The 24,136-nt window shown below is 60.8% G+C and overlaps 1 protein-coding gene across 7 annotated transcripts; it reads left to right on the forward strand.

Annotated features, from left to right (window-relative positions):
• Window positions 1-4,366: 4,366 nt before the first annotated feature.
• On the forward strand, window positions 4,367-23,867 carry ALDH3B1 (aldehyde dehydrogenase 3 family member B1). 7 transcript variants are annotated; one of them, XM_027830599.3, is made up of 12 exons: window positions 4,367-4,451; window positions 9,441-9,637; window positions 13,472-13,597; window positions 15,856-16,018; window positions 17,116-17,226; window positions 17,439-17,559; window positions 17,818-17,903; window positions 18,254-18,335; window positions 18,749-19,135; window positions 19,372-19,538; window positions 20,370-20,469; window positions 21,149-23,867. In XM_027830599.3, the coding sequence occupies exons 3-12, from the start codon at window positions 13,521-13,523 to the stop codon at window positions 21,340-21,342; spliced, it is 1,488 nt and encodes a 495-aa protein (XP_027686400.2). In that variant the 5' UTR covers window positions 4,367-4,451; window positions 9,441-9,637; window positions 13,472-13,520; the 3' UTR covers window positions 21,343-23,867. The 7 variants fall into 7 exon arrangements, 6 of the variants coding, with proteins under 6 accessions (XP_027686400.2, XP_043403914.1, XP_043403915.1 ...); XR_006291386.1 differs by lacking the exons at window positions 4,367-4,451; window positions 9,441-9,637; window positions 13,472-13,597 and adding exons at window positions 14,925-15,003; window positions 19,684-19,852 and having other exon boundaries at window positions 21,149-21,165; XM_043547979.1 differs by lacking the exons at window positions 4,367-4,451; window positions 9,441-9,637; window positions 13,472-13,597 and adding an exon at window positions 14,821-15,003.
• Window positions 23,868-24,136: the final 269 nt, after the last annotated feature.

The following is a 24,136-nucleotide window of genomic DNA, read 5'->3' on the forward strand; positions in this document are numbered from 1 at the left end:
ACACATGCTTGCTGGAGGGCCCGTATAAAGGGAGGGGACCAGTCCCAGTCACTAGCTGCAGCAGGCGGCAAAGACGGGCTTAGATCTTGGCCTGGTGGTGCACTGGGATGGGAGGGGATCACAGGAACTGCCCCCACGCCTCCCCAGGGTCACATGGCAGGGAGAGTCCTGGCCTTTGCCAGGCAGGAGGCCCTGATCTCCTTGGCGATCTCCAGGCGCTGGGGAAATCTCAGAGGGAAAGAGCTGGAGCAGCCTGCATTTGGGGATGGGGTGGGGATGGGGATGGGGCAGCATAGCCTCCTGCTCCCCTTCTCGTAAGCACGGACGCAGCAAGTGCCAATTTTATCGCCAGCTGTTGATATTTCAGCTTTTCTTCAAGGCCCAGCTCCTGGAGTTCCCAAAGGATCTCAACACAGCGCCCCCTAGTGCTGACCTGAGGCATTGGGCCAGCACTGACTGCCAGGGGAGAGTGCCCCGTATATACTTACATCCCTGTGGGCTGCAGTGCTGAGGTTCAGCCTGGCCCTGGTCTCCAGCCAGCACCCATCAGAGGGATCCTTACTATATCCTGAAGAAGATGACCAGGCCAGGCAGCACAAGAGCAAGTCCACAGGAGAGCACGCCAAGTGGGGTCTCTGCAGTGAGCTCTGCCAGCCCAGCAGGCCCTGGAGCAATGTGCTCAGAAATCCACAGCTGACAGAGTGCCCCAGGCCCTACACAGCTCCCCCAAACCCAGTCGCCTGGTGAGTGGTGGTGGGAGTGCCATCACCGGGGAAGGTGCCTGTCAGGACAGGCGTCTGATACAGGTTCCTTCTCTGCTTGGTATGTTCACCATCTGCCCTAGTGCAGCCATCTCTGCCCATCGGGCCCATGGTGGATTAGTAGTCCCAGCGCTGCCTCACTTATGTGCTGAATGCCCTTTTACTGGCTGCTCAATGTCTTTTCCCCCAATCTCCCACCCCCTCTGCCCATCCAGATACCCCAGCTCCTGCCTCTTCTGGACCTGCCCTCCCCTAGCCCGGCCCCAGGAGCAGCCTCTTCTGGGGTGGGACTCGAAGCTAAAACTAGGGGCAAGGCCTTAACGCCTCCCCAGAAAAAGCCCAGCTGCTCAAACCAGCCATGGGCTGCCCTTATTGGCCACTTGAAGGGTCTGTGCTGCTTCACAGCATGCTAGGATGGGAGCAGCTCTAGAGGATTGTGGGAAATTCCTGCCATGCTGCCTCAAGCAGCAGCAGGTGTATTCAGTGGTGCCTGGATGCACTGTGCCATGGAGGGGTTTGCCCCAGGGGTGTCACGGGCAGTGAACATGCCCTGCTCAGGAAGTGAGCTTGCAGCACAAAGGCCAGCCACTCGCAGCAGGCGGGAGCAGCTCACCCAGCTGACACCACGCAGCTTTGAGCAGGTTTCACTTGCCCCAACTTCCCTTTCTGCAGCGAGTCGCATGCTCACCAAATTCCCTTTCCGGGGCTGCATCTGGTGGAACAGCCACCAGCTTTCATTCTCAGTTCCCCATCGAGGGTAGGCTAGTCTGTCTGGTGCAGGGAAAGCGGCAAGGGCCGTGGACTGAAGGGATGTTGAACAGATTCACAGATGTTCAGGCCCGGAGGGACAATTAGATCAGCTAGGCAGACCTCCTGCATCACACAGGCCAGAGAACCCCCCCAGTGGTCCATGCCTCCAGCCCACAATGCCCGGCTGAGCCTGCTTGTTATACCAGCAACCCTGTTCCCATCCGTCCTTGGCACTGAAATGGAGGTGGGAGTCTGGGCAATTGGGCTTGTGATCACAAACCATCATGGTGCAGTTGTGCAAGGGGAAGGTGGCGCAGGCGGTTGGCCTGCAGCCATCTCCTAGCACCCGAGTGCAGTCCTTGGCCACCTCTGCCACATCCTGGTCCTGTGGAATTTCCTAAAAGAAAAACACCAGGTACAGCTGCACAACCCCCCCCACAGCTCCATAGCCAGACGTGAGCGCAGAGCCTGCAGTAACTCCCCTGCCCCCTACTACATGGCCCTGCAGCCAGCCGGGGGTGAGCCCAGCTCCTTCATCCCTGCAGCACGGAACCCTGGCACCTGCAGTCAAGAAGGAGCTGCACTAACTGACTGCAGTAGTTGGTTATTATCCTCTCTGACCCAGCCACTAGCAGGGAGCCATGTAACATACTGGAAGATTCATATATTCCAAGGCCAGGAAGGACCACTGTGATGATCTAGTCTGACTTCCTACAACACAGGCCAGAGACCTGCCCCAAAATAATTCCTAGAGCAGAGCTTTGAGAAAAACATCCAATCTTGATTTAAACATTGTCAGTGATGGAAAATTCACCGCAACCCTTGGTAAATTGGTCCAATGGTTAATTACTCTCACTGGTAAACATTTACACCTTATTTCCAGTCTGAATTTGTCTAGTTTCAACTTCCAGCCAAGGGATCATGTTAGGGCTTTCTCTGCTAGACTGATAAGACCATTATTACATATTTGTTCCCCACGTAGGTACTTAGAGACTGTGATCAAGTCACCCTTTAACCTGCTGTTTGTTAAGCTAAATAAATTGAGCTCCTGGAGTCTATCACTCCAAGGCAGGTTTTCCAATCCCTTAATCATTCTCTACCGCTCTCCAATGTATCAACACCCTTCTGGAAGTAAAAAGAAAAGGAGTACTTGTGGCACCTTAGAGACTAACCAATTTATTTGAGCATAAGCTTTCGTGAGCTACAGCTCACTTCATCGGATGCATTCCTATACAGACTAACACGGCTGCTACTCTGAAACCTTCTGGAAGTGTGTGCTCCAGATCTGGGCTCCAAATTCCAGCAGTGGGTGCGCGAGGGCCAACTACAGAGGGTGGGTTACACCTGCATTTCTGCCTCCACAGCTGAGCACATACTCCACACTGCCCCACTGTGGCCGGGGGAACCGTGGGGCGCACACCCCTCTGCTCTGGCTGACTGTTGCTCCGCAAGTGCTCTGTGCTCTCTGAGCTATCAGCGTGGGGCTCCCATTGACACTCACATACCAGCTCACAGAGGGGGATTTACTAGGGCAACCAGAAGCTGAGTAGTGCCAGCTACCCGGGGCCCCAGGCACCCAGCAGCTCTGCAGTCCCACTGGGGGCAGCTCAGTTCAAGGGGGCAGGGCCATCCCAGTGCAATGCCTTCCCCGCCCCCTCTCTGCAGGCCACTGCCCAGAATCTTCCTGCCTGCTGCCAGCCAGCTCCCTGCTCCTAACAGCCCCAGTTGCCAGGCTGCTGCCCGCAACCCTCTCCCCAGCCTGCTTCCCTTCCCCAACCTCCAGACATTGCGTTCTGGGGGCATGGAGCCCTCTACAATCTGGCTAACATGGCAGCCTCCAGGGCTGGATCCTTCCCCACCAGTGCAGGCATGTATGTGGGGCAAGATGACCCCCAGGAGTGGCCAGCCTTCAGCTCCTGGTCTCCTGGATCCCAGCCCCGTGCACTTTCCTCGAGGCCAAAGGGGAAAGCCAGAGGGGGAGCATCCGTTTGCTGCAGTTCAGTTATGTGTGCCTGCTTCTGGGTGACAAGGGCAGCTCAGCATGGCAGGGGGAATGCGCCCTGCATGGTGCAAGAGGTGAAGAGGCAGCACGCTCAGTGTGCCACTGACAAGTGGGCGTGATGGGGGGGTGCTCTCAGCGTGCCCCTGGCAAGTGGGCGTGACGGGGGGTGCTCTCAGCGTGCCCCTGGCAAGTGGGCGTGACGGGGGGTGCTCTCAGTGTGCCCCTGGCAAGTGGGCGTGACGGGGGGTGCTCTCAGCGTGCCCCTGGCAAGTGGGCGTGACGGGGGGTGCTCTCAGTGTGCCCCTGGCAAGTGGGAGTGACGGGGGGTGCTCTCAGTGTGCCCCTGGCAAGTGGGCGTGACGGGGGGTGCTCTCAGCGTGCCCCTGGCAAGTGGGCGTGACGGGGGGTGCTCTCAGTGTGCCCCTGGCAAGTGGGCGTGACGGGGGGTGCTCTCAGTGTGCCCCTGGCAAGTGGGAGTGGCCAGGGGTTCTTGGTGTGGCGGTGAGAAGTGGGGATGGTTGGGGGCACTCTCGGTGTCAGGTGGGCATGGCTGGGGAGATCTCTCAGTGTGACACTGGCCAGTGGGCATGGCTGGGGAGCACTTTTGGTGTGACACCATGGGCGGGCATGGTTGGGGAGTGCACTTGGGGTGACACTGGCAGGTGGGTGTGGCGGCGGAGCACTAGAGGACTAGAATGGGGTCTGTTTAGATAACTTCAGCGTCAAGGGGCATTCAAAGTTGAAGCAGGAAATTCAGTGTTATTTTACATGGACCTCTGGAACTTCCTGCTACTAGATGGCACCGAGAACAGGAACTTAGCCAGGGTGGGGCCAACTGTCCCACAACTGCAGGCATCCTGGTGCTGTCCTGAAGCAGCTGGCTGGAGCTGGGACACCGGGCTAGACGGGCCCCGGGCTGACTCTGTGGGATAACCCTGGTGAGATTTGAGGGCCGCTTCCCACCCCCTGCCCTGGCACGGCCAATCAGCTCCTTGGATTTCAGGCAGCCATCCAAGCAGTAGCGAGGCTGGCAGGTGAAGCTGGTGGCTGGGTCCTGTGCCAGCTCAGCAAGGCCTTCCCTGTGGGCTCAGCGGTGAGGAGATAAGGGGCAGGGGGCGCTGAGGCAAGGGGACCTGCACTCCAGCACGGAGACTGGCATGGCGCGGGAGCTACTGGCAGAGTCGCCACTCCCCCGGGCAGGAGGGGAGGGGTAGGAGCTCGCTGCCAGGGATGGTGCCAAGGAGGAGGTGGGCGGATGCCACGATGGGGGGACCCGGCCAGAAAGACAGGGAGAGCCTTCACGGGGGGGCCTCAGCTGGGCCGGGTAGATTGGCTGGGGCAGTGCTAAGGTTGCAGTGCAGCCGGGTTGGACATCGTGCCCAGGGAATGAGCGGCAGGGGGACACGTTGCCCAGAGGCCCCTTGGTAACTCGATCGCCCGCCTTTGTTCCTGCTTTCGGGGATGCACCTGCGTCCTGCCAAGCAGCAGTACAGGTGGGCACTGGCTGGGCCCTTGCTCTGGGGGGAGCTGCCCGGGGCCTTGCCCTGGCTTCCAAAGCCCAGGCCCGGGATGGCACTGTTGGTGTGGGCAGCCTGTGGGCAGAATGGCCAGCCAGCTGAGCAGAGGGGCGGGGGCATAGGGACTTGTGGCAGGGCCCTGCTACTCAGCCTGACAAGCCCTGGCTGGGGGGCTGGCTGGACAGCCCCAGACAGTGAGAGTACATGGCTTCCCTGGCTGTCTGGCTTCCCCCATGCAAGGGGATGTGTGCAGCCAGCACCTTCCATCCTCTTAGAGAGCTACAAAGGTCCGGGTGCCCCTGGTATTGGGAGAACTTGTGCGCATGAGGGTGCAAGTGTGCCTGAGGGTGTGTGGGTGCAGGTGTCCCTAGGGATGTGTGCGTGTGGGTGCAGGTGTGCCTGGGGGGGTGTGCGTGTGAGTGCATGTGTCCCTAGGGATGTGTGCGTGTGGGTGCAGGTGTGTCTGAGGGTCTGTGCGTATGGGTGCAGGTGTGCACATGCGGGTGTATGTATGTACAAGTGTGTGCATGTGGATACAGGTGGGGGGGGTGTGCATTTGTAGGCACAAGTATGCACATGTCTGTGTGAACTCATCTGCCAGGTGCCTGGGGGAGCAACAAGCTCCAGGCTCAGTACATAAAAGAAATCAGAGCTCCCCCCTGCTGCTCTGCTCCTATTTCTGACATCGGGACATTAACGTGCCCCCTGCTGCCCCTTGGCCGTTTGTCCTCCCCGCTCGCGGGTGCTCAGCACCACAGGAAACACGGACCCCCAAGGATCCCTCTATTGCGGGAGATGAAAAAACCCAGAACCCCTCTCTGTATATTTCCAAACAAGAAAACCAGCAAAGCCCAGCTCCGCGCTTCCGGAGCCTGCTCCCCACCCGTCCCCTCCCCCTGGATTCAGGGAGCCTCTGTCTGCCTTAGCCAAGTCCAGATCTCTTAGCCCTACTGCAGACGTGCTGCACCAAGAGCTCTGCCTTTCCAGCCTGCTGGAGTGGCGTGAAGATCCCGTGGGTCAGGGCTAACTCCGCTTTGTGCCGTTGCAGCTCCAGCCAGGCTTCACGCCGAGGCCAGCTCAGCACCTCTACTGGGGCGTCCCCTGGCCAGGCTGCCGCAGCCACACTCCCTGGCGCAAAACGGGCCTGCTCCAGGACCCGCTCACCGCCTCCTGAGCATCAGTCTCTCTGCTGAGCTCGGAGCGTGTTTCTTGACCAAAGCTCGCTGCTTCTCCAGGCGGGGCAACCCTCCTGCAGGGCTTATCCTGCGCAATCCCGCTGCCCTTTCGCAAGCGCCGTCCGGTGACCCTTCACTGACCCTCGAAGGTGCCTGGCTCACCCTGTTCATTGCACAGGGGGCCGAGGTGGCTGAGTCAGCGTCGTGAATCGCAGCTTGGCGTTCCTGGGATCTCCTAGTGCAGCGACACTTCATGGGTCCCCCTCGAAATCCAAGGATGGGCTTGAGCTCACTGTCATTACCTGGGCCTGACCATGGGATCAGGGGGTCTGGACTCCCCCTTCTTGGGGTGCAAGGTGCCCCACCTACGGAAGTGCCAGTTGTGAGAACAGCTGCATTCATTGCTAGCTTCACTACCCGACCTGACACTCACAGGAGCCTTGCTTCACTTTGTGCTCCTCTGAGCGCACAATCAGCTCATCAGATTACACCCGTGCTTGTGGTAAATTCACCCCCGCACACCTGCTTTCTCCACAGGCTGTTGGAATAAGGTGGTGCTCCAGCTGTGCATCCTCAAACTGAGTCACAGTCAGCTGTGGGCTCTGTGCTGCACCCATGGGTTCTCAGGCCTTGCTGCAAAGGACAAGCCCTGATTCTACACAGAGGGCAAAACCCCTCTGCTCTCTGCAATACAACTTTCCTCTCGCATGAGCTAGGATTTCCTTACCCAACCAAAGTCCACTAGCAACAGGCTTGGAGTGACCCCTCTCCCCGGGCTCAGCACAATGCCACTGTCCTGGGCCAAGTACAGGGCACAATCCTTGAGACAATTGACACAGAAACCAACTCTGAGCAAACTCCGCAACACACGGAATTGGGGCTAAGCCAGCTTAAAGTGTGATGCAAACAAAGCTGACCAGAGCTGATTTCCCCTTCTCCCCGATAGCAGAGAGCCCCGTCCCTAGAGAAGTGGTTCTCAAACTTTTTGGTATTGGTAATGCTGACCCCTTTCACACAGCATGCCTCTGAGTGTGACCCCCCCCTTTATAAATTAAACACATTTTTTATATTTCACACTATTTCAAACCTGAAATGTATAACCCTGTTGTTTAAAATGAATTGATGTTTTCTCACCGCTTTTAAATGAAGACTAAAACACATTTGTGTCAAAATTATTGTTATAAGCAGAAAAGTTATTTTTTAAAAATAGTTACTGTTTAATACACAGGGCGTCTGCAGAGGGGCGGCCTTCTGCCTCCCCCTGCCCTGTCTGACCCCCTCCCCCACCTCTGGGAGGGACAGAGGCTGCTGGATCCCAAGGCGCCCTGGCTGGAGGGGCCCTGTGTTGCAGATGCAGCATTGGGGTGAGGAGGAAGCGTTGAGGCAGCCTTACAGCACCCGCACAGTGCTGCCGATCCGTTTGGCTGGCGTCCTGTCCGGTGTGCCAGCCCTGCGCCTCCCATGCCTCTCCCCACAGCTCAGACTGGGCCGGCAGCTGGCACTACCCCCTGCCAAAGCAGTTGCTGAGGGAGGGGGGGATTCCCCGCTCCATTCAGCGCTAGGTCAGCTCTGCCCTTCCCCCAGGGACGTGCTCTCCCTCTCGTTTCTGCACTCCCTCCCCACAAGCAGGGTCTGTCGGGCCCCCTGGCAGCAGGCAGGGGCCATTGGCAGGTCTCCCAAGGGCAGCCCCACAGGGGCCAATGGCCCGGGGCCATTTACAACCATTAAGAGCAAATGAAGGAAATTCCAAGGCAAAGAACTTGGGTCCAGCTCCTCAAAGGGACAGTAGAGTTTGATTTCAGTGGATGTTGGGAGCTGAAAGACCTTTGAGGAGCTGGGCACTTAGTCCTGGGGGGGCCAGGGGATTGGGGCCTGGGGGGGGGAGGCAGCAACAGGACCCCATCCACACTGAAAAGGCAGAGGACTCAGGTTAAACTCAATCAACAACCAGTGGGAAAGGCTAGGAATGACCAGGCCAGGGTGCCTTAAGTGGACCCCCAGATTGGGCACATAGTGTGCATCCTGGCCCACAGCAGGCTGCAGGAGATGTGCTGGGCAATTCACACAGCCACGGACCCTGCAGAGCCCCCCACCCCTGCAGGCAGGGCTGGCAGCCTTGCTTTAGTGATGGCAGAGGGAGGATTCATAGGCAGCACAGAGTCTCCCCATGCAGAACACTGAGGGGGAGCAAGGCAAGGCCATCTGGGCCTCACCCCGTGTGGGGCCTGGAGCTCTCTTTCCCTGACATTAGCTCCTGGAGGTGACTTTGGCCTGGCTGTTTCCTGTCTTGGTGCCTCAGTTTCCCTTCTGTACCTGGGGCACTACTGCCACTACCCCTTGCTTACAGGAGCGGTAATTAGCAGGGCAAGGAGCCGGCAGGCATGCGGCTCCCTGTGGGAGGTGAGTTACTGCCGGGCATGCCAGAGGCAGGGGCAGATGTGCTGGCACAGGGGCCCAGCTGTGCCACCTCCCACACGTGATTCTGTGGGATTATTAGGGTGTGGGGTTTTCAGAATCAGATCATGACTAATCCCAGCCAAGCTGATGGGTGGGAATCCGCCTGAGCCCCGGAGAGTCAACCTCTGGGGCAGGGTCCCATGGGGGGCAGTGTGAGGGGAGGGGGATTCCCATGGCAGTGTCCGGGGGTGTGTGTGTGAGGGGAGGGGGGTTCCCAGGGCAGGGTCTGGGGGGTCAGTGTGAGGGGAGGGGGGTTCACAGGGGGGCAGTGTGAGGGAAGGTGGGTTCCTGGGCCAGGGTCCCAGGGGGACAGTGTGAAGGGCAGGGGGTTCCCAGGGCAAGGTCCAGGGGGGCAGTTTGAGGGGAGGGGGGTTTGCAGGGTCCCGGGGCAGTGGTGTGAGCGTGGTTCCCAGGGCAAGGTCCAGGGGGTCAGTGTGAGGGGAGGGAGGTTTCCAGGGGGGCAGTGTGAGGGAAGGGGGGTACCCAGGGCAGCGTCCAGGGGGGCATTGTGAGTGGAGGGGCTTCCTAGGACAGGGTCCTGGGGGTGGGCGGTGTGAGGGGAGTGGGGTTCGCAGGGTCCCAGGGATGGTGGTGTGAGGGTGGTTCCCAGGGAGCACTGGTCCCCAGGTTCCTGCGTGGCTGTGGCTGGTGTCAGTGAGGCGGCGTGGTGCAGCTGTGCCCAGCTCTCTGGGGTGCTCACAGTGCCCCCTGGCAATCACCCCCATTTCCGAGGCATTGCCCTGCTGTACACTTTGCACCCCGCTTTGTGTTTCCACAGAGGCGGGGAGCCGTCCCGCCCTCTCTGCTGTGCCCCAATTGGCTGCCACCCACCCACGAGCATTGCTGGAGTGAAGCACTGAGCAAACAACACTGCCAAGAGGGCTGAGTCGGAGGAAATCCCTGCGAGAAGCCAGCAAGGTGCCGAGCTCCCACCTCAACAGCACCCAACCCCGGAGTGCATGGGCAGTGCCTCAGGTACAGGTCCCTCGCTGAGCCACTGCAATGGGGTGTCCAGCCTGGAACAGGGCCTTTCCCTTCTAGGGGGTGCCTGCTCCAATCCAGCCCCAGGGTGGGGCAGTGGCTAGCTGGGGGACGGGGGGGACGGACAGGGGGAATGGGACATAGGGCCTTTCCCCTCTATGGGGTGCTGGCTCTGATCCAGGCCCAGAGCATGCAGCTGGCTCAGGGGGGCAAGGAATGGGATATGGGGCCTTTCCCCTTTAGGGGTCGCCTACTCCAATCCAGTCCTGGGGAGGGCGGGCTTGCTCAGGGGTGTGTGGTGGGGATGGGACATGGGGTCTTTCCCCTCTAGGAGGTGCCAGCTCCTATTTGGTCCCACGGTTGAGGGCAGGCTGGCTCAGGGGGTCAGAGAATAGGCAGGGAGCCTGAGAATAGGCAGGGGGTCTTTCCCCTCTAGGGAGTGCTGGCTCTGATCCAGGCCTAGGGCAGGAACAAGTTGGAGTCAGTGCTGTCCAATATCTCCTGGTGGTCCCGTGTGGACAGCGTTGGGGTCTGTAGGCTGGGTCCAGCTCACTAGGTGGCTAATGCAATAAGTGCAAATAGCACCTTGTGGGGAAGTGTCGGCATGGCTGGGCCTTGGGCAGCTTCCTGCCCCCTTTCCCCAGGAGGTCCCAGCCCTTCTGCTGTCTGGTGAGTGAGCGGAGCCTGGAGAGGCTTGTGGTAAGGCCCTGGGCGCTGTGCCCAGCCCTGGGCTGGCGGCCTGAGGACCAGCTAAAGCCCTGTACCTGGGCTGGGCTGTGCCTCTTCACCACGGCAGCAGGCACACATGTGGGCCAGGGCTATTATCCCTGATGTACTGATGGGAAGCAGTGCCCTCAGAGATCCAGGGCTGGCAGGGATCCCAGAAGGGAGCCCAGTTCTCCTGAGTCCCACCCCTGTGCCTGAACAACAGGGCCAGCCCCTTCCTGGCTCTGTGCCTCAGTTTTCCCCATGGAAGGGGACAAAACTGCGCTGCTCCTCCCCCCAGGGTGGCAGAAAGGCTGGATCCACCAGGGATGCAAGGGCCAGAGCCCAGTGCAGGGATGCCCAAGGCACGGGGGGCAGAAATGGGCTCTGGGTGGGCCCTGTACAGACCCCTGGGGGACACCACTATTTATCTCTCTCCATTCTGAAAACTGACCATTTATTCCTACCCTTTGTTTCCTATCTTTTAACCAGTTACCAATCCATGAGAGGACCTTCCCTCTTATCCCATGACTGCTTGTTTTGCTTAAGAGTCTTTGGTGAGGGACCTTGTCAAAGGCTTTCTGAAAGTCCAAGTACACTATATCCACTGGATCCCCCTTGTCCACCTGCTTGTTGACCCCCTCAGAGAATTCTAGTAGATTGGTGAGGCATGATTTCCCTTTACTAAAACCGTGTTGACTCTTCCCCAACACATAATGTTCATCTAGGAGTCTGATGATTCTGTTCTTCACTACAGTTTCAACCAATTTGCCTGGTACTGAAGTCAGGCTTACCTGCCTGTAATTGCCAGGATCACCTCTGGATCCCTTTTTAAAAATTGGCATCACATTAGCTATCCTCTGATCATCTCGTACAGCAGCTAATTTAAATGATAGGTTACATACTGCAATTAGGTTACATACTGCAGGGTGGGGGAAGCTTACCCCACTGCAAATCCCCTCAGACTCAGGACTGGGTCCCATGAGGACCAGCCCTGGGACAGGGGAGAGGAGCTGGCAGTCAGATGGTTGAGTCCCATGGGTCCCAGCTGCTCTCCTTGGGCCTGTTCTTTCTGCTGCCCGAGCTGTATGCAGAGATCTGAGCCAGTTGCCCGGGGGCTCCTAGACTCACACGTCTCCTCTCACTGCTCAGACCTGCCTGGGGTGGGTAGCACCCACTCCTTGGAGAAGCTGTTGGGCTCATCTCTTCCCTGGGCTGCCCCCAGGCAGAGAGGCTGCCTGGCGGCTCCGACAGGTTTGGCCAGTTACAAGTGCCTGGGAACGTGAGTGGGCGCGGGGCTGGGTGACAGGCTCCTGCTCCCAGCCCTGGCATGTACCCAGGAAGGGGCTGGTGTTCACTGTGCATCCCAGACTAACCTTTGGGGTCTCCGCTCCCCTCTGCTGGTCACACCGTGTCACAGGCTTAGGGCTCTGCTCCTGCGCCCTCCAGCCAGGGGCGTCGGCCCTGGCGCTCGGGTAGTGGTGCCTCCCGCTTTCAGAGCCAGAGGCCATGGGTTCAAGCCTTTATTTACAATAGCTCCAATACGCTAATCCTGAGACCGAATCCCATCTCCCCGGGCTGCCACTGCCCTGTACCCCATAGGTACCCCTAAACACCCTACTGAACCCGGCGAGGGCCACAGGCCGAGCGGTGCTCTGTGCTCCTCCGTGCCCACCCCTGCCCTCCGCTGGGATAGGCTGCGTTCCCCTTGGAGCTGGGCACTGCTGAGTGCTGTGCCAGTGACCTCCTTCCTCACTGGCTGCAGGACTCCCAAGGCCCCGTACACCCCGCCCCTGAAGCCTAAATAACCCCATACTCCTCATCGATGTTGGAGCGACTGACAGAGTCACTGCAGAAGCCAGGCGTCTGAAGGCAGCTGCTCTCCTGATGGATGGCAAACACAGGACAAAAGTTGTGGGGTACAGGGGGTGCCGGGTGGGGTGTGGCCTATCTTGGCTGCAGCCTGGGGCACCCTTCTCCCTGGGGTGGGATAGGAAGTGACCCCTTGAACAGCAGTTGGGGAAGTCAGGATAGGCCTGACTCCCTGCAAAGCTTCTCGTAACCCTGTAGTCGGTTCAAGCTCCCAGGAGCTGGTGAGGCAGGGAAGCAGGGTTCCCAGCATTGGTAGGCCCACTCCAGGGCTGCGTCGTCACCCCTGAGCTGTGTACATGCAAGGAACCCATTTCTCCTCCTGGAGATAACCCCATTGCTCCAGCCCCTGGGACAGAGAGAGTCCCCACCTGTCCAGGTGGGCTGCATCAGGGTCTCTTGGTTAAGGGAATTCACAGCACGCATGGACACCCTTTGCTCTGCCTGGTTGCTGTACCCATCACGGGGGCTTTCCTCGGTCAATCCACAGTAAATCCTTCACATCCTCAGCTCCAGCAGGGCACCCCCCCACACCCCACACACACACACACCAGGTGCAGCATTTGTGGGGCATTTCCCTTTGCAGCTGAAAACATTATCGCCCCTTTGGCCCCAGCTAGGGTAACCAGATAGCAACTGTGAAAAACTGGAACGGGGGTGGGGGGTAATAGGCGCCTATATAAAAAAAAGGTCCCCAGAATGGGAATGTCCCTTTAAAAACGGGACATCTGGTCACCCGAGCCCCAGCAGTTCATTCAGGCCTTGCCAGGCTGTTTCCATTAGAAGCAGAAATGGGGGCTACGTGTCAGGGCTGTTCTTTGGTGCAATCCCATTTCTGCCCAAAGAACGCAGGCAGAGTCTGGTCCCCTGCGCCCAGCAAAGAGACAGGAGGCAGGTCCCTTGCTCAGAAATCCAAGTCTGCCCCTCCAGAGAGCTCCCTGCCCGAAGGCAGCCCGGTCTCTGCTTCCTCCAGGGCCCCACTCTCTGCTGCATCTCTTGCAGCCTGGCTGCTTTTTCACACACAACAAATCAGTTTCCCCCCTCTTGCCCACCCCCCACATTTGCAATCAATCCCAGGAAAGCTCCTTAGCTTGTGATTAGCTTTGCCCTGAGGTTCATTGCATTGGACAGTGGCTTCCTGCTGTTTCCAGCTACCACTACACAAAGGGACATTTAATTGCTCCATTCCTTTGGCCTGAATGACAGGTGCTTAGCACAGCCATTGACTTTAACCAGTTCTATGACTTTCTGTAGATCAAAGACACGTTTGTTGAAAGCCACCAACACGTTCCAGGGTAACAACATGGACGCAAACAGAGACACCCCAGGGAAGGCGCCCACGGGTAGCGACACAGGCAAGACGAACTCCAAAGCTGCTGGGTGAGGGGCCGAGAGCCGAGAGACACCAAGCTCTGTGGGTCACCTCAGCTGAGGGGTGCAGAGCCGAATGGGTGGGCTAGCAGGTTTAAGGCTTGGGGCAGCCAGACCCCCACCACCACCACACAAAGGGGGCCCAGGCCAAGCCCTGCTGACTGTAGCAGGGTTAGGGCCTAGGAGGGCAGTGGCAGCGCTGGGCTCTTGCGCTAAGCCACCAGTCCCTGCCCCTCCGAGAACCTTACTGGGGAGAGCACCCAATGGCAGAGTCTCCTCCCAACCAAACCAACACCGGCCAGGCAGGCCCATCCTCACACTGACAGCAGGGAGCCACGGGCCACAGGCCGGTAGGGTCACACCTGTGCGGGACACTGATGGGAGGATAAATCTGTGCTCTGAACAACTGCAGGACAGAGCTGGGATAGAACCCAGGAGTCCTGGCTCTCAGCTGCCCCTCAGCCTCTAACCACTAGACCCCACTGCCCTCCCCAAGCCAGGAAAGGACACCAGAGCCCTAGCCCCCAGTCCCTGCCACCACTCTAACCACTAGACCCCGCTCCCCAAGTGGGGCTACAACCCAGGAGTCCTGGCTCCCAGCCCCCCACTCTAATCCAGCAGACCTGCCTGGCCCCTGCTCTTACCCCCACTCCCCTCCCAGAGCAGGGATAGAACCCAGGAGTCCTGGCTCCCAGCCCCCCGCTCTAACCCAGCAGACCTGCCTGCCCCCTGCTCTTACCCCCACTCCCCTCCCAGAGCAGGGATAGAACCCAGGAGTCCTGGCTCCCAGCCCCCCACTCTAATCCAGCAGACCTGCCTGCCCCCTGCTCTTACCCCCACTCCCCTCCCAGAGCAGGGATAGAACCCAGGAGTCCTGGCTCCCAGCCCCCCGCTCTAATCCAGCAGACCTGCCTGCCCCCTGCTCTTACCCCCACTCCCCTCCCAGAGCAGGGATAGAACCCAGGAGTCCTGGCTCCCAGCCCCCCGCTCTAACCCAGCAGACCTGCCTGCCCCCTGCTCTTACCCCCACTCCCCTCCCAGAGCAGGGATAGAACCCAGGAGTCCTGGCTCCCAGCCCCCCACTCTAATCCAGCAGACCTGCCTGCCCCCTGCTCTTACCCCCACTCCCCTCCCAGAGCAGGGATAGAACCCAGGAGTCCTGGCTCCCAGCCCCCTCCAGCGCTGCTGGGCGCTGACCGCTCTAGGTCTCTGCCCTGCCCTGGGGGCGGGGGGCGGAGCCGTGGCCGCATCACCCGGCAGGAAATCACAGCGAGTGAAGGGCCACAAGATCCCGCCCCTGGTTCAGCCCCGCCCCAGCCCGGCCAATCACCTTCCTCCGCCGGCGGCCGGTGCCCAATCGTCATCAGCATGGCGGGAAGGGGGCGGGGCTGTGCCAATCGCAACAGCCGCGACAGGTACGTGGTACGGAGGGGATCCGGAACCGGGGGCGGGGCCTGTTGCGGGGGCGAGGTGAACAGGTGCTGGGGGCGGGGTGAACAGGCGCTGGGGGCGGGGCCTGCTGCGGGGGCGAGGTGATCAGGCGCTGGGGGCGGGTGAACAGGCGCTGGGGGCGGGGCCTGTTGCGGGGGCGAGGTGAACAGGTGCTCGGGGCGGGGCCTGTTGCGGGGGCGAGGTGAACAGGCGCTGGGGGCGGGGCCTGTTGCGGGGGCAGGGTGATCAGGCAGTGAGGCCGGGGCTTGTTTCATGGGGCGGTAGGGGGCAGAAGAGGGTTGTGGGATTGTGTCCAAGTCCGGGCTGCCCCCCCGTCCCTGATTTCACTGAAATTCCCACCCCTTTGGGCCCCTCTGGGGCTGGACCACTCCACTCCCCATCTGCACCCCCCCGAAGAGGGCAGACCCCCCCCACTGCCTGTGCCCCCCCAACAGGGGTCAGGGTTGGGGACTGTGGGGATGGGCATGGTCAGAGGCTCAGAGGCCGTGGGGATGGGCAGGGACTGCAGGGGGAGTGGGGCTAGGGGCTCAGAGGCTGTGGGGATGGGCAGGGGGAGAGGGGTTAGGGGATCAGAGGCCTTGGGGATGGACAGGGAGTGCAGGGGCTGGGGATTAGGGGATCAGAGAGTATGGGGATATGTAGCGGGTGCAGAGGGAGGGGAGTTAGAGGCTCAGATGCCATGGGAATGGGCAGGGGGAAGGATCAGTGGCCGTGAAGGTGGATGGGGGTCAGCGGCTGTGTGGATGGAGAGTTGGGGATGGGGGGGGGGACTCTGGGTCCTCCCAGGACAGGCTGACCTACCCCCTCCCAACCAGCATGAACCCCTATTTGGGTTTGGTGAGCAGCCTGCGCGCTGCGTGGCTCACGGGGAAGACGCGCACCGCTGAGCACCGGATCTCCCAGCTGGAGGCGCTGGGCCGCTTCCTGGATGACAAGAAGCAGCCTATCCTGGATGCCATGGCCTCGGACATGCGCAAGGTGAGCTGGGTGGGGCTGAGCCCAGCACAGGGCAAGTGGGGGGCACGTCTCCCTGTAGGGAAGGGTTGGAGGAGGAATGGGGGGTCTCCCTGGGGATCCACCACAGCACAGTTAGCAGGGGGTGCACTGGGGTCTCATCTGCCCAGGTTCCTGGCCCACCCTCCTCCCCGCAGGAGCCGAGGGCTGTGGGTTGTGCTTACGTGAGGTGACTGCAGCATGTGGTCCCCTCTCTTCTCCCCTGGGGGCGGGACTGTGTGTGTGCAGGTGGGGGTGTTTTGGTAGGGTCTAGTTAAATGTCCTTGCTGCTCTGGGTTCTGTCAGTGAAGGCCACTGGGAGCAGCACCTGGCCCTTGGAGGGGAAGGCTGGGATGAACCGTAGTTCCCAGGACAGTTCGTTCCCTGGGCTGTGACCGGCCCTGGAGGAGGCTCTGTCTCCTGCACAGACCAGCATTGCCTGGTGGCAGAGAGTCCCCCTGGCCCAAGGAGTGGAACTGTCAACCCCGGTCCCGCTCCCAGGGCTTTAGGCTCTGTTAGATACGCCGGGCCCAGGCCATGGAGCGCTGAGATGCGCCTGACCCAGCCCTGGTCTCTTGTCCATGGGGTGCCAGTGCAGGGTGAGATTATGGGGTGAGGGCTCCTGTGGTGCTGAGATGTGCTACGGTGACTTGCCCCAGCTGGCATTTCCTGCAGGTGGGACGGCTCTGTGCCCAGGCCTGTCGCGTTGCTGGGGACCAGCTGGGAGGTGACAAAGGCGAGAAGATCTGAGGCCAGGGATTGCCTACCGGCATGGGTCAGCATCTCCTGGCTGCCCGGAGCTGGCAGAAGGCCTCATGCACCCAGGTGGCTGTGTGAGAGTCTGGTGTTGGTGAAGAGTCCAGGCACTGCTTGCCCGGGGACTGCACTGACCCATGAGGGGACCTTTTGCCAGGGGAGATGGCATTGCATCTGCCCCCACCCCAGTGAGCTTCCCCCAGCTGGTCCCACCCCTGCCCCACGCCTCCCTCAGGGTCTGTAGTGGTGGATGGGCAGAGCTGTGTATCGGGTGGGGGGGTCCCTGATGGGCAGGGGTTGAAGATAACGCTGCTGTATGCCCCCAGCCCCGCTTGGAAGCGGAGCTCTCCGAGGTCATGCTGGTCAAGAACGAGGTCAACTACGCGCTCAACAACCTGTGCAGCTGGATGAAGGACGAGTTTGTGGTGAAGAATCTGGTAATGGGGAGATGCGCCCCCGGGGCTGAGCTGCGGGGATAGGGGAGGAAACACACCCACAGGTCGAGGCCTGCGGCGGGTGGGAACAAGCATCCAGGGCTGAACTGGGATGTGCCCCCACGACCGTGCTAGGACTCCTATCCCCACGGGCGAGTTCAGTCCCCCCCCGGACCTGGGACCTGTTCCGCCTGATGCCGAGGCCTCCCCTGCAGGTTACTCAGCTCGACACGGCCTTCATCCGGAAGGAGCCCCACGGAGTGGTGCTGATCATCGGGCCCTGGAACTACCCCTTGCACCTCATCCTGGTGCCCCTTGTTGGGGCCATCGCTGCTGGTGAGTCAGGGACTTCAAACTCCAAAGCCTGGAACCTGCCCCAGCCTGGAACCTGCCCCACCCCCAGCATGGTGCCCAAGTGCTCCAAGGCAGGGCTCCTGACACAGAGCCTTGCCCCAGCACCAAATGAGGCTCCTGGTGTTTTCTCGGGGGGCATATCCTTGCAGTGCTCCCCAGTGGTGGGTCGGGGTGCTGCGGCAAGGCCCTGGGGAGGGGAGGTGTCTGTGCTGCTTAGTGATGTCCCGCCTGCCCCACCAGGGAACTGTGTCATCATCAAACCCTCCGAAATCAGCAGCAGCACTGAGAAGCTCGTGGCCGAGGTGCTGCCCAGCTACCTGGACAAGGTAAGGAGCTGCCCCCTCCCCTGGCACCATGCCCATTTGTTCCCCAGGCGCTGAGCCACTTCTTCATGCCTAGCACCGTGCCCAGCCCCCTGCCCCATGCCCCAGCCTCCCACACCCAGTTATCCTCTGTGCTCCCCAATACCTCGACCACTGCATCCCCGCACCCACTGAGCTGCTCCCCAGTGCTCCCTTCCCCCGCCCAATGCCCCGTCAGTGCCGGTAGCCAGAGTGACAGGGACAGGGCCACAGGGAGCAGAGAGGGTAAACAGTACAGTAATGGGCAGGAGTGGGGCAGAGTAAAGGGGACAGGATGAAGATCACCCCAAACACCCTCCCCTCTCCGATTGCAGGACTGCTTTGCTGTGGTGACTGGGGGCCCCACGGAGACCACCCAGCTGCTGGAGAACAAGTTTGACTACATCTTCTTCACTGGTATATCCTGAGTGGCCCAGCCCTTCCCATGGTTCCCTCCCCTTCCACACCAGAGGGCACCATCCAGTCCCCCCTACACACGTCCTCTGCCTTCCCTCTCCCAGGGAGCTCCCCCCAGAGCCCATTGCCAGGGCACACACTTGGGGCCCGGCCAGTGGCTCTGGGCCCCTCGGGGTTCTTCTGACTGGGCCAAGAGGAGGCTCTCCGGGGCTGGGATCCCAGCTGAGTGACTCTCCGAGCCCTGAGGCCCCTGAAGACGGGGGCTGAGAGTGACTGGAGCTCCCAGCCAGATGCAGGGTCCTTCCCCCTCCTGGGCGAGGCCGAGGCTGCCTGCATCCCAAGGCCCCTGGTGCCCCAGGCTGGGTGGAAGAGTGGCAGGTCTCTGCCCTGATGCATCTCGCCAACCCCCACAGGCAACCCCCAAGTGGGCAAGATCGTGATGGCAGCTGCGGCCACGCACCTGACGCCGCTGACGCTGGAGCTGGGGGGCAAGAACCCCTGCTACGTGGCTGACGAGAGCGACATGCAGAATGTGGCCAACCGGCTGGTTTGGGGGCGATGCTTCAACGCGGGGCAGACCTGCGTCGCGCCCGACTACGTGCTGTGCAGCGCGGAGACGCAGGAGAAGCTGCTGCCCGCCCTGCGTCACGCCATCACCCAGTTCTTCGGCCCCGACCCCCGGGAGTCGCCCGACTTCGCCCGCATCATCAGTGACAAGCAGTTCCAGCGCATCCGGGCCCTGCTGGGCAGCGGGCGCGTGGCCATCGGGGGGCAGACGGACGAGAAGGAGCGCTACATTGGTGAGGGCCCTGGCCAGGGTGTGGGGCTCTGGGGGACCCACTGCCAGGGAGCTGGGTTCTGGCCTGCGGATCCAGGGGGAGCCCTGATGGTGGAGAAATGAGCGCTGGGAGCTCTGGTGGCAGGGCAGGGCCTGTGGGGAGCTCTGGTGCCAGGGCAGGGCTGGATGAGGGCAGACCCATGGCAGATGAGGGCTGCCATGTGCCCCTGTGCAGTGAGTGATGCCCCCTCCCCACAGCCCCCACGGTGCTGGTGGACGTGCAGCCGTCGGAGCCTGCCATGCAGGAGGAGATCTTCGGGCCCGTCCTGCCCATCGTCACCGTGCCCAACGTGGACGAAGCCATCGCCTTCATCAACAGCCGGGAGCGGCCGCTGGTCGTGTACGTCTTCGCCGCCGACAGCAAGGTGCGGGGCAGGGATCTAGGGTTAGTTCTGCCTGAGGACTCATGCTGGAACCGGCCTTTCACCCATTTACTGCTGGGCCAGTGCAACCCCCCGCCTGACCCTGGGGCCAGTCTCCACAGGAAAATGGCTCTGCTTTGCACCCCAGGTCAGCCGCCCCCGTGTGAACACTCTTGGCTGGGTTCGGGAGCAGAGGCGCTGGACTTAGCTCCAGTAGATCGGGAAGAGGCCAAAGCTGAATCCCTGGGAAGCGGAGTGAAAGCGTCCAGACGGGGGTGGCACTGCGAGACTGTACGACCGACATGAAACCAGCCCAGGTCTCTGTCAGCCGTGAGGACACAACTGGGGCCCTTCAGGGGTCCGCAGAAGGCCCCAGCCGCAGAGTCACCCTCTGGGCATCATGAGCACAGTGCGTGGCACTGGCTGGTGGGTGGCAGAGGCTGCTCTGGTGCCTGTAGCCCCCTTGCTTCTGTGTCGGACGGTCTGACTGTCCTGGGCGAACACGTGGGGCACCGCCCTGGTGGGAGAAGTGGGGAGGAGTGTGGCTGTTACAAGGCGAGGGCTGAACTGCACCTGCCTGGGCAGTGATATAACCGCATGGCGAGGGCAAGGGGGCAGGAGAAGACGGGCTGGAGAACATGGCTGGGCTGGGTAGGAATTGGAGAGACGGCCCCAGTGTCCCAGACCCTGCCCCGGGCCTGGTCGCTCTTCCCAGAGGGAAGCAGCTGTGTGGGAGGGGCTCCTGGCCAGCTGATGGGGTGGAACTCACCCCCAGCTACCCCAGTATCAGGCAGGAATGGGGCTCCCTCACTCCCCATCTCTGCTTCCCCCCAGCTGGTGCACCAGGTGCTGGAGCGGACGAGCAGCGGTGGTTTTGGTGCCAACGACCCCATAATGCATATGACGCTGCTCTCGCTGCCCTTCGGTGGGATTGGTACGTCTGGGCCCCCAGCCTGCCCCTGTTCCTTGCCCCCCAGCCTGGGGCCGAGCCCCTGGGGGCTGCTAGATGCACAGCCTGGGGAAGGGGCCTCTCTGCCATGGGGCTCCTGGAACAGGCTGTGGCACGTCAGGGCCCAGCTCTAATCAGCTCCAGCCATCACAGCCTGGAGCCGTGCAGCCTCCCACTGCTGACCCAGCTGCCTGCAGATACACGGGCTGGGAGCAGGGCCCAGCGTCTCTGCCCAGGGCATGGTGCATACACTGGGCCTTGGCTGGGGCCCTGGGACTGCACAGAGCGGCCCACGGACACGCTGCTTGGCTGCATCTCCTCTGATGTGACCAGGGCCTGCAGCTATGCCATGGCTGAGCCGCACTGTATGGGCAGGGCCTTGTGGGCTGGGATCATGGGGGGGGGGTGGGGGCTTAGCCCCGTGACTGAGCCACGCTGTGTGGGCAGGGCCCCGTGGTCAGGGATCATACTGTGGGGGTGTGTGTGTGTGTGGCTGGGCCCCGTGACTGAGCCACGCTGTGTGGGCAGGGCCCAGTGGGCAGGGATCATACTGTGGGGGGGAGGGGGTGTGTGGGCAGGGCCCAGTGGGCTGGGATCGTACCGTGGGGGTGGGCATGGCTGGGCCCTGGCCTGTGCCCGTATCTGAGCTCTGCTCTGTTTCTAGGGAACAGTGGGCTAGGCTCGTACCACGGCAAGTTCAGCTTTGACACCTTCTCTCACCACCGCGCCTGCCTCCTGCGCAGCATGGGCCTGGAGACCATGAACTCCCTGCGCTACCCACCCTACAGCGAGCGCAAAATGGGGCTGCTATCTTCTGCCTCCGAGATCAAGCGCAAGGGTACCTGCGCCCTGCTGTGACGGGAGCGTCGGGCCCGCCCAACCCAGCCGCCCAGCACCGTACAACCCACAGGCTGCCTGACTGCCATGGGGGAGAAGGCCTGGCTGACCTTAGGAGGGCCCCTCCAAAGGGGCTAAATAGTCTTCGTCCGACTCCTTCATCTTCCTGGGAAGAGGGGCACAGCTTCCTCTATCCCATCTCTGGGAGCTCCTGCCCCTCCTAGCCCAGCCTCTTGCTTCCCCATCTCCAGCTGCTTGGGTATTAGGGAGAGAGCTTCCCCTGTGTCTCTGAGCTGCCCCCACCCCACTGCCCCCATGGAGACAGATGCTGGGAGGGGGGAAATGCCAAGGGGGCTGCCTAGGAATGACCCCTCCAGGCCAGGTGTCTGCCTCACGCGGGAGACATGTAGGCCCTGTAATCCCAGTGGTGCCCTCCCACACCGGTGCCCCCCCAAGACTGCTGCTGTGTTGCCCAGGAAGGGCAGTGCCATCCTCTCAGTGCATGTTTCGGGAGGGCAGGTGTCCCGGAGCCGAAGGACCCTGCTCCGAGCGGGACGAGGGCCACAGGGGCAGTAAGGGCAGTTAGCAACCCAGCCTGCTCTCAGGGAATCGCTCCTGCCTCAGACATGCCCGCTGTGCTCGCTTAGCCTCATTCTCCCATCGTGCTCTGTGCTCTTTGCCCATCGCTGCCTTTGCCCCCTGCTCTGTGCTTCGCCCTGTGTAGATTTTGGTTTAGTAAAGACTCAGCGTTGAACTCGCCTGCCTGGTCTGGTCCTGCAGGTCCTTCGCCCTCCCTGGCTCTGGCTCGGCGGGCAGCATAGGCGGGGCTGGGGGGAGGGCCCCAGAGAGGGGACAGGCACAGCAGCCAGCAGGGCCAGCGTCGCCCCCCGGTCTTCTCCCTGCTGCCAAGGAGCAGCTTGTGGGAGAATGAAAGACAGGGAGCAACAGCCAGCATGGGGGAGCGGGGGGAACCCTGCGGGTTGGGATTGAGGGGCACTAGCAGGCAGGGCTTGTGCAGCAGAGGTCTGTGGGTCAGCATTGAGGGCACTGGCATAGCTGGGGGTAGGAGAAGCCTAGGGATGGGCCAGCAGGGAGCTGAGGGTCAGGATTAAGGGCTATTGGAAGAGCTGTAGGGGGAGCCCAAGACTGGGATAAGAGGGGGCTGTGGGTGGCCCCAGTGGGCTAAATTTAAAGTGTGCATTAATTTTCAAGTGGCCCAAGCCAGCTCTTCTGTTCTTCCCCATGGCCACAGCTCAGTGCCTCTGGGGCCAGGCACTCGAGGGCGAAGCCCCTGAGAGCTGGCTGTGGGCTCTCTGGGCAGTGGGGGTGTGGAATTCCTTAGCAGGGCCAGCCGCAAACCAAGGTTCCTCATGGCAGAGCTGGGAGTAGCCCCCGGGTGCCCAGGGGGACAGACTGGGTGGCTGAGCCCTGCAGCGCAGACTGACTGTGCCACATCACTGTCTGCGTACGCGCAGACATAGCCCCTCGGCCACACGTATCTCCTCGGGCCCGAAACAAAACCCACGCCCATGAGCCCTGGCAAACAGCGAATCCCACGGGCCAAGGCTAGGTCCCCTCTGCTGTGGTTGACCCCCACAGCCTTTGTGCTCATAGCTGGGGCTAAGGGGCCCAGGTTCAAAGGCTGCTTAGGAGACTCCCTCCCATTTTAGTGCACATGAAGGAGTCTGTGTTGTTCCAGTTTCCTTTTCATCTCACCTGTGGAATTGGCCCAGCGAGAAGAACAGGGACTGACCCGCCGGGAACTGCTCCTACAGCCGCTGGGTCAGGGTATTCCACTTCAGATGGGCATGTGCCCTCATGCACAGTGGTAGTGTCCAGTGGGGCCATGACCGTGCTCCATAGATGAGGACACAAAGTGCCTCACCCATCCCCCCACCTAGCTAAAAACAGCTCCCATCACCTCACCCATCCATAGGTGCCAACTCCTGCTCGCACCAGTGGGTGCTCAACCCCCCTCTACCCCCAGCCCCGCCCCGACTCCATCCCTGCCCTGCCGCCCCTGCCTCGACCCCATTCCAACCCCTTCCCCAAAGTCCCCGCCCCCTCCCTGCCCCTATTCTGACTCCTTCCTGAAATCCCCACCCCAGTCCCACCTCCTCCCCTGAGCATGCCACGTTCCTGCTCCTCTCTGCTCCCTCCCGGAGCTTGCTATGCTGCCAAACAACTGTTTGGCAGCAGCAAGCGCTGGGAAGTAGGCGGAGGAGCGGGGATGCAGCACACTCGGAGGATGTGGGGGGTGGGGAGGGGTGCTTGGCTGCCAGTGGATGCAGAGCACCCACTAATTTTTCCCTGTGGGTGCTCCAGCCCTGGAGCACCCACAGAGTCAGTGCCTATGCACCCATCCCCCTCCACCCAGGCTGACAACCCCCATTGCCTCACCCATCCTGCCTTGTCTAGCCACAACCACATCCCAGTCCTTGTCCCCCCATTAAAAACCATTCTGAATGAGATTTAGGAATTGTTTAAAAACATTTCATTAGATACCCAAAGAAGTCACAATCCAGAATAAAGACCACACTGGCAAATAAACCAACCTAACTTAGAGGGAAGTGAAGTCAGTAATAGAAAAAATATATATAAGAAATGGAAGACAAGGCAGGTTGATAGTAATGGATAGAAATCAGAAGCTAGGAATAGTAGAAAAATGATAAGGGAAGCAAGAGGACTCAAGGAAAAATCCATTGCCAGCAGAGTTAAGGACAATACATTTTAAAAATATACTAGAAACAAAAAGAATCATAACATGGTATCAGTCTATTACTAGTTGGAAATAGAATTGTCAATAATAATGCCA

The sequence above is a fragment of the Chelonia mydas genome, chromosome 6, assembly GCF_015237465.2.
Source record: "Chelonia mydas isolate rCheMyd1 chromosome 6, rCheMyd1.pri.v2, whole genome shotgun sequence".
Lineage (NCBI taxonomy): Eukaryota > Metazoa > Chordata > Testudines > Cheloniidae > Chelonia > Chelonia mydas.

Bases quoted from the DNA above. Each gene is read 5' to 3' on its own strand.
- ALDH3B1 (XM_027830599.3), top strand. From the start codon at position 13,521: ATGGACGCAAACAGAGACACCCCAGGGAAGGCGCCCACGGGTAGCGAC. The intron at 13,598-15,855 runs GTGAGGGGCCGA...CCTCCCAACCAG, and splicing joins ACGAACTCCAAAGCTGCTGG to CATGAACCCCTATTTGGGTT. The intron at 17,560-17,817 runs GTGAGTCAGGGA...CTGCCCCACCAG, and splicing joins TGTTGGGGCCATCGCTGCTG to GGAACTGTGTCATCATCAAA.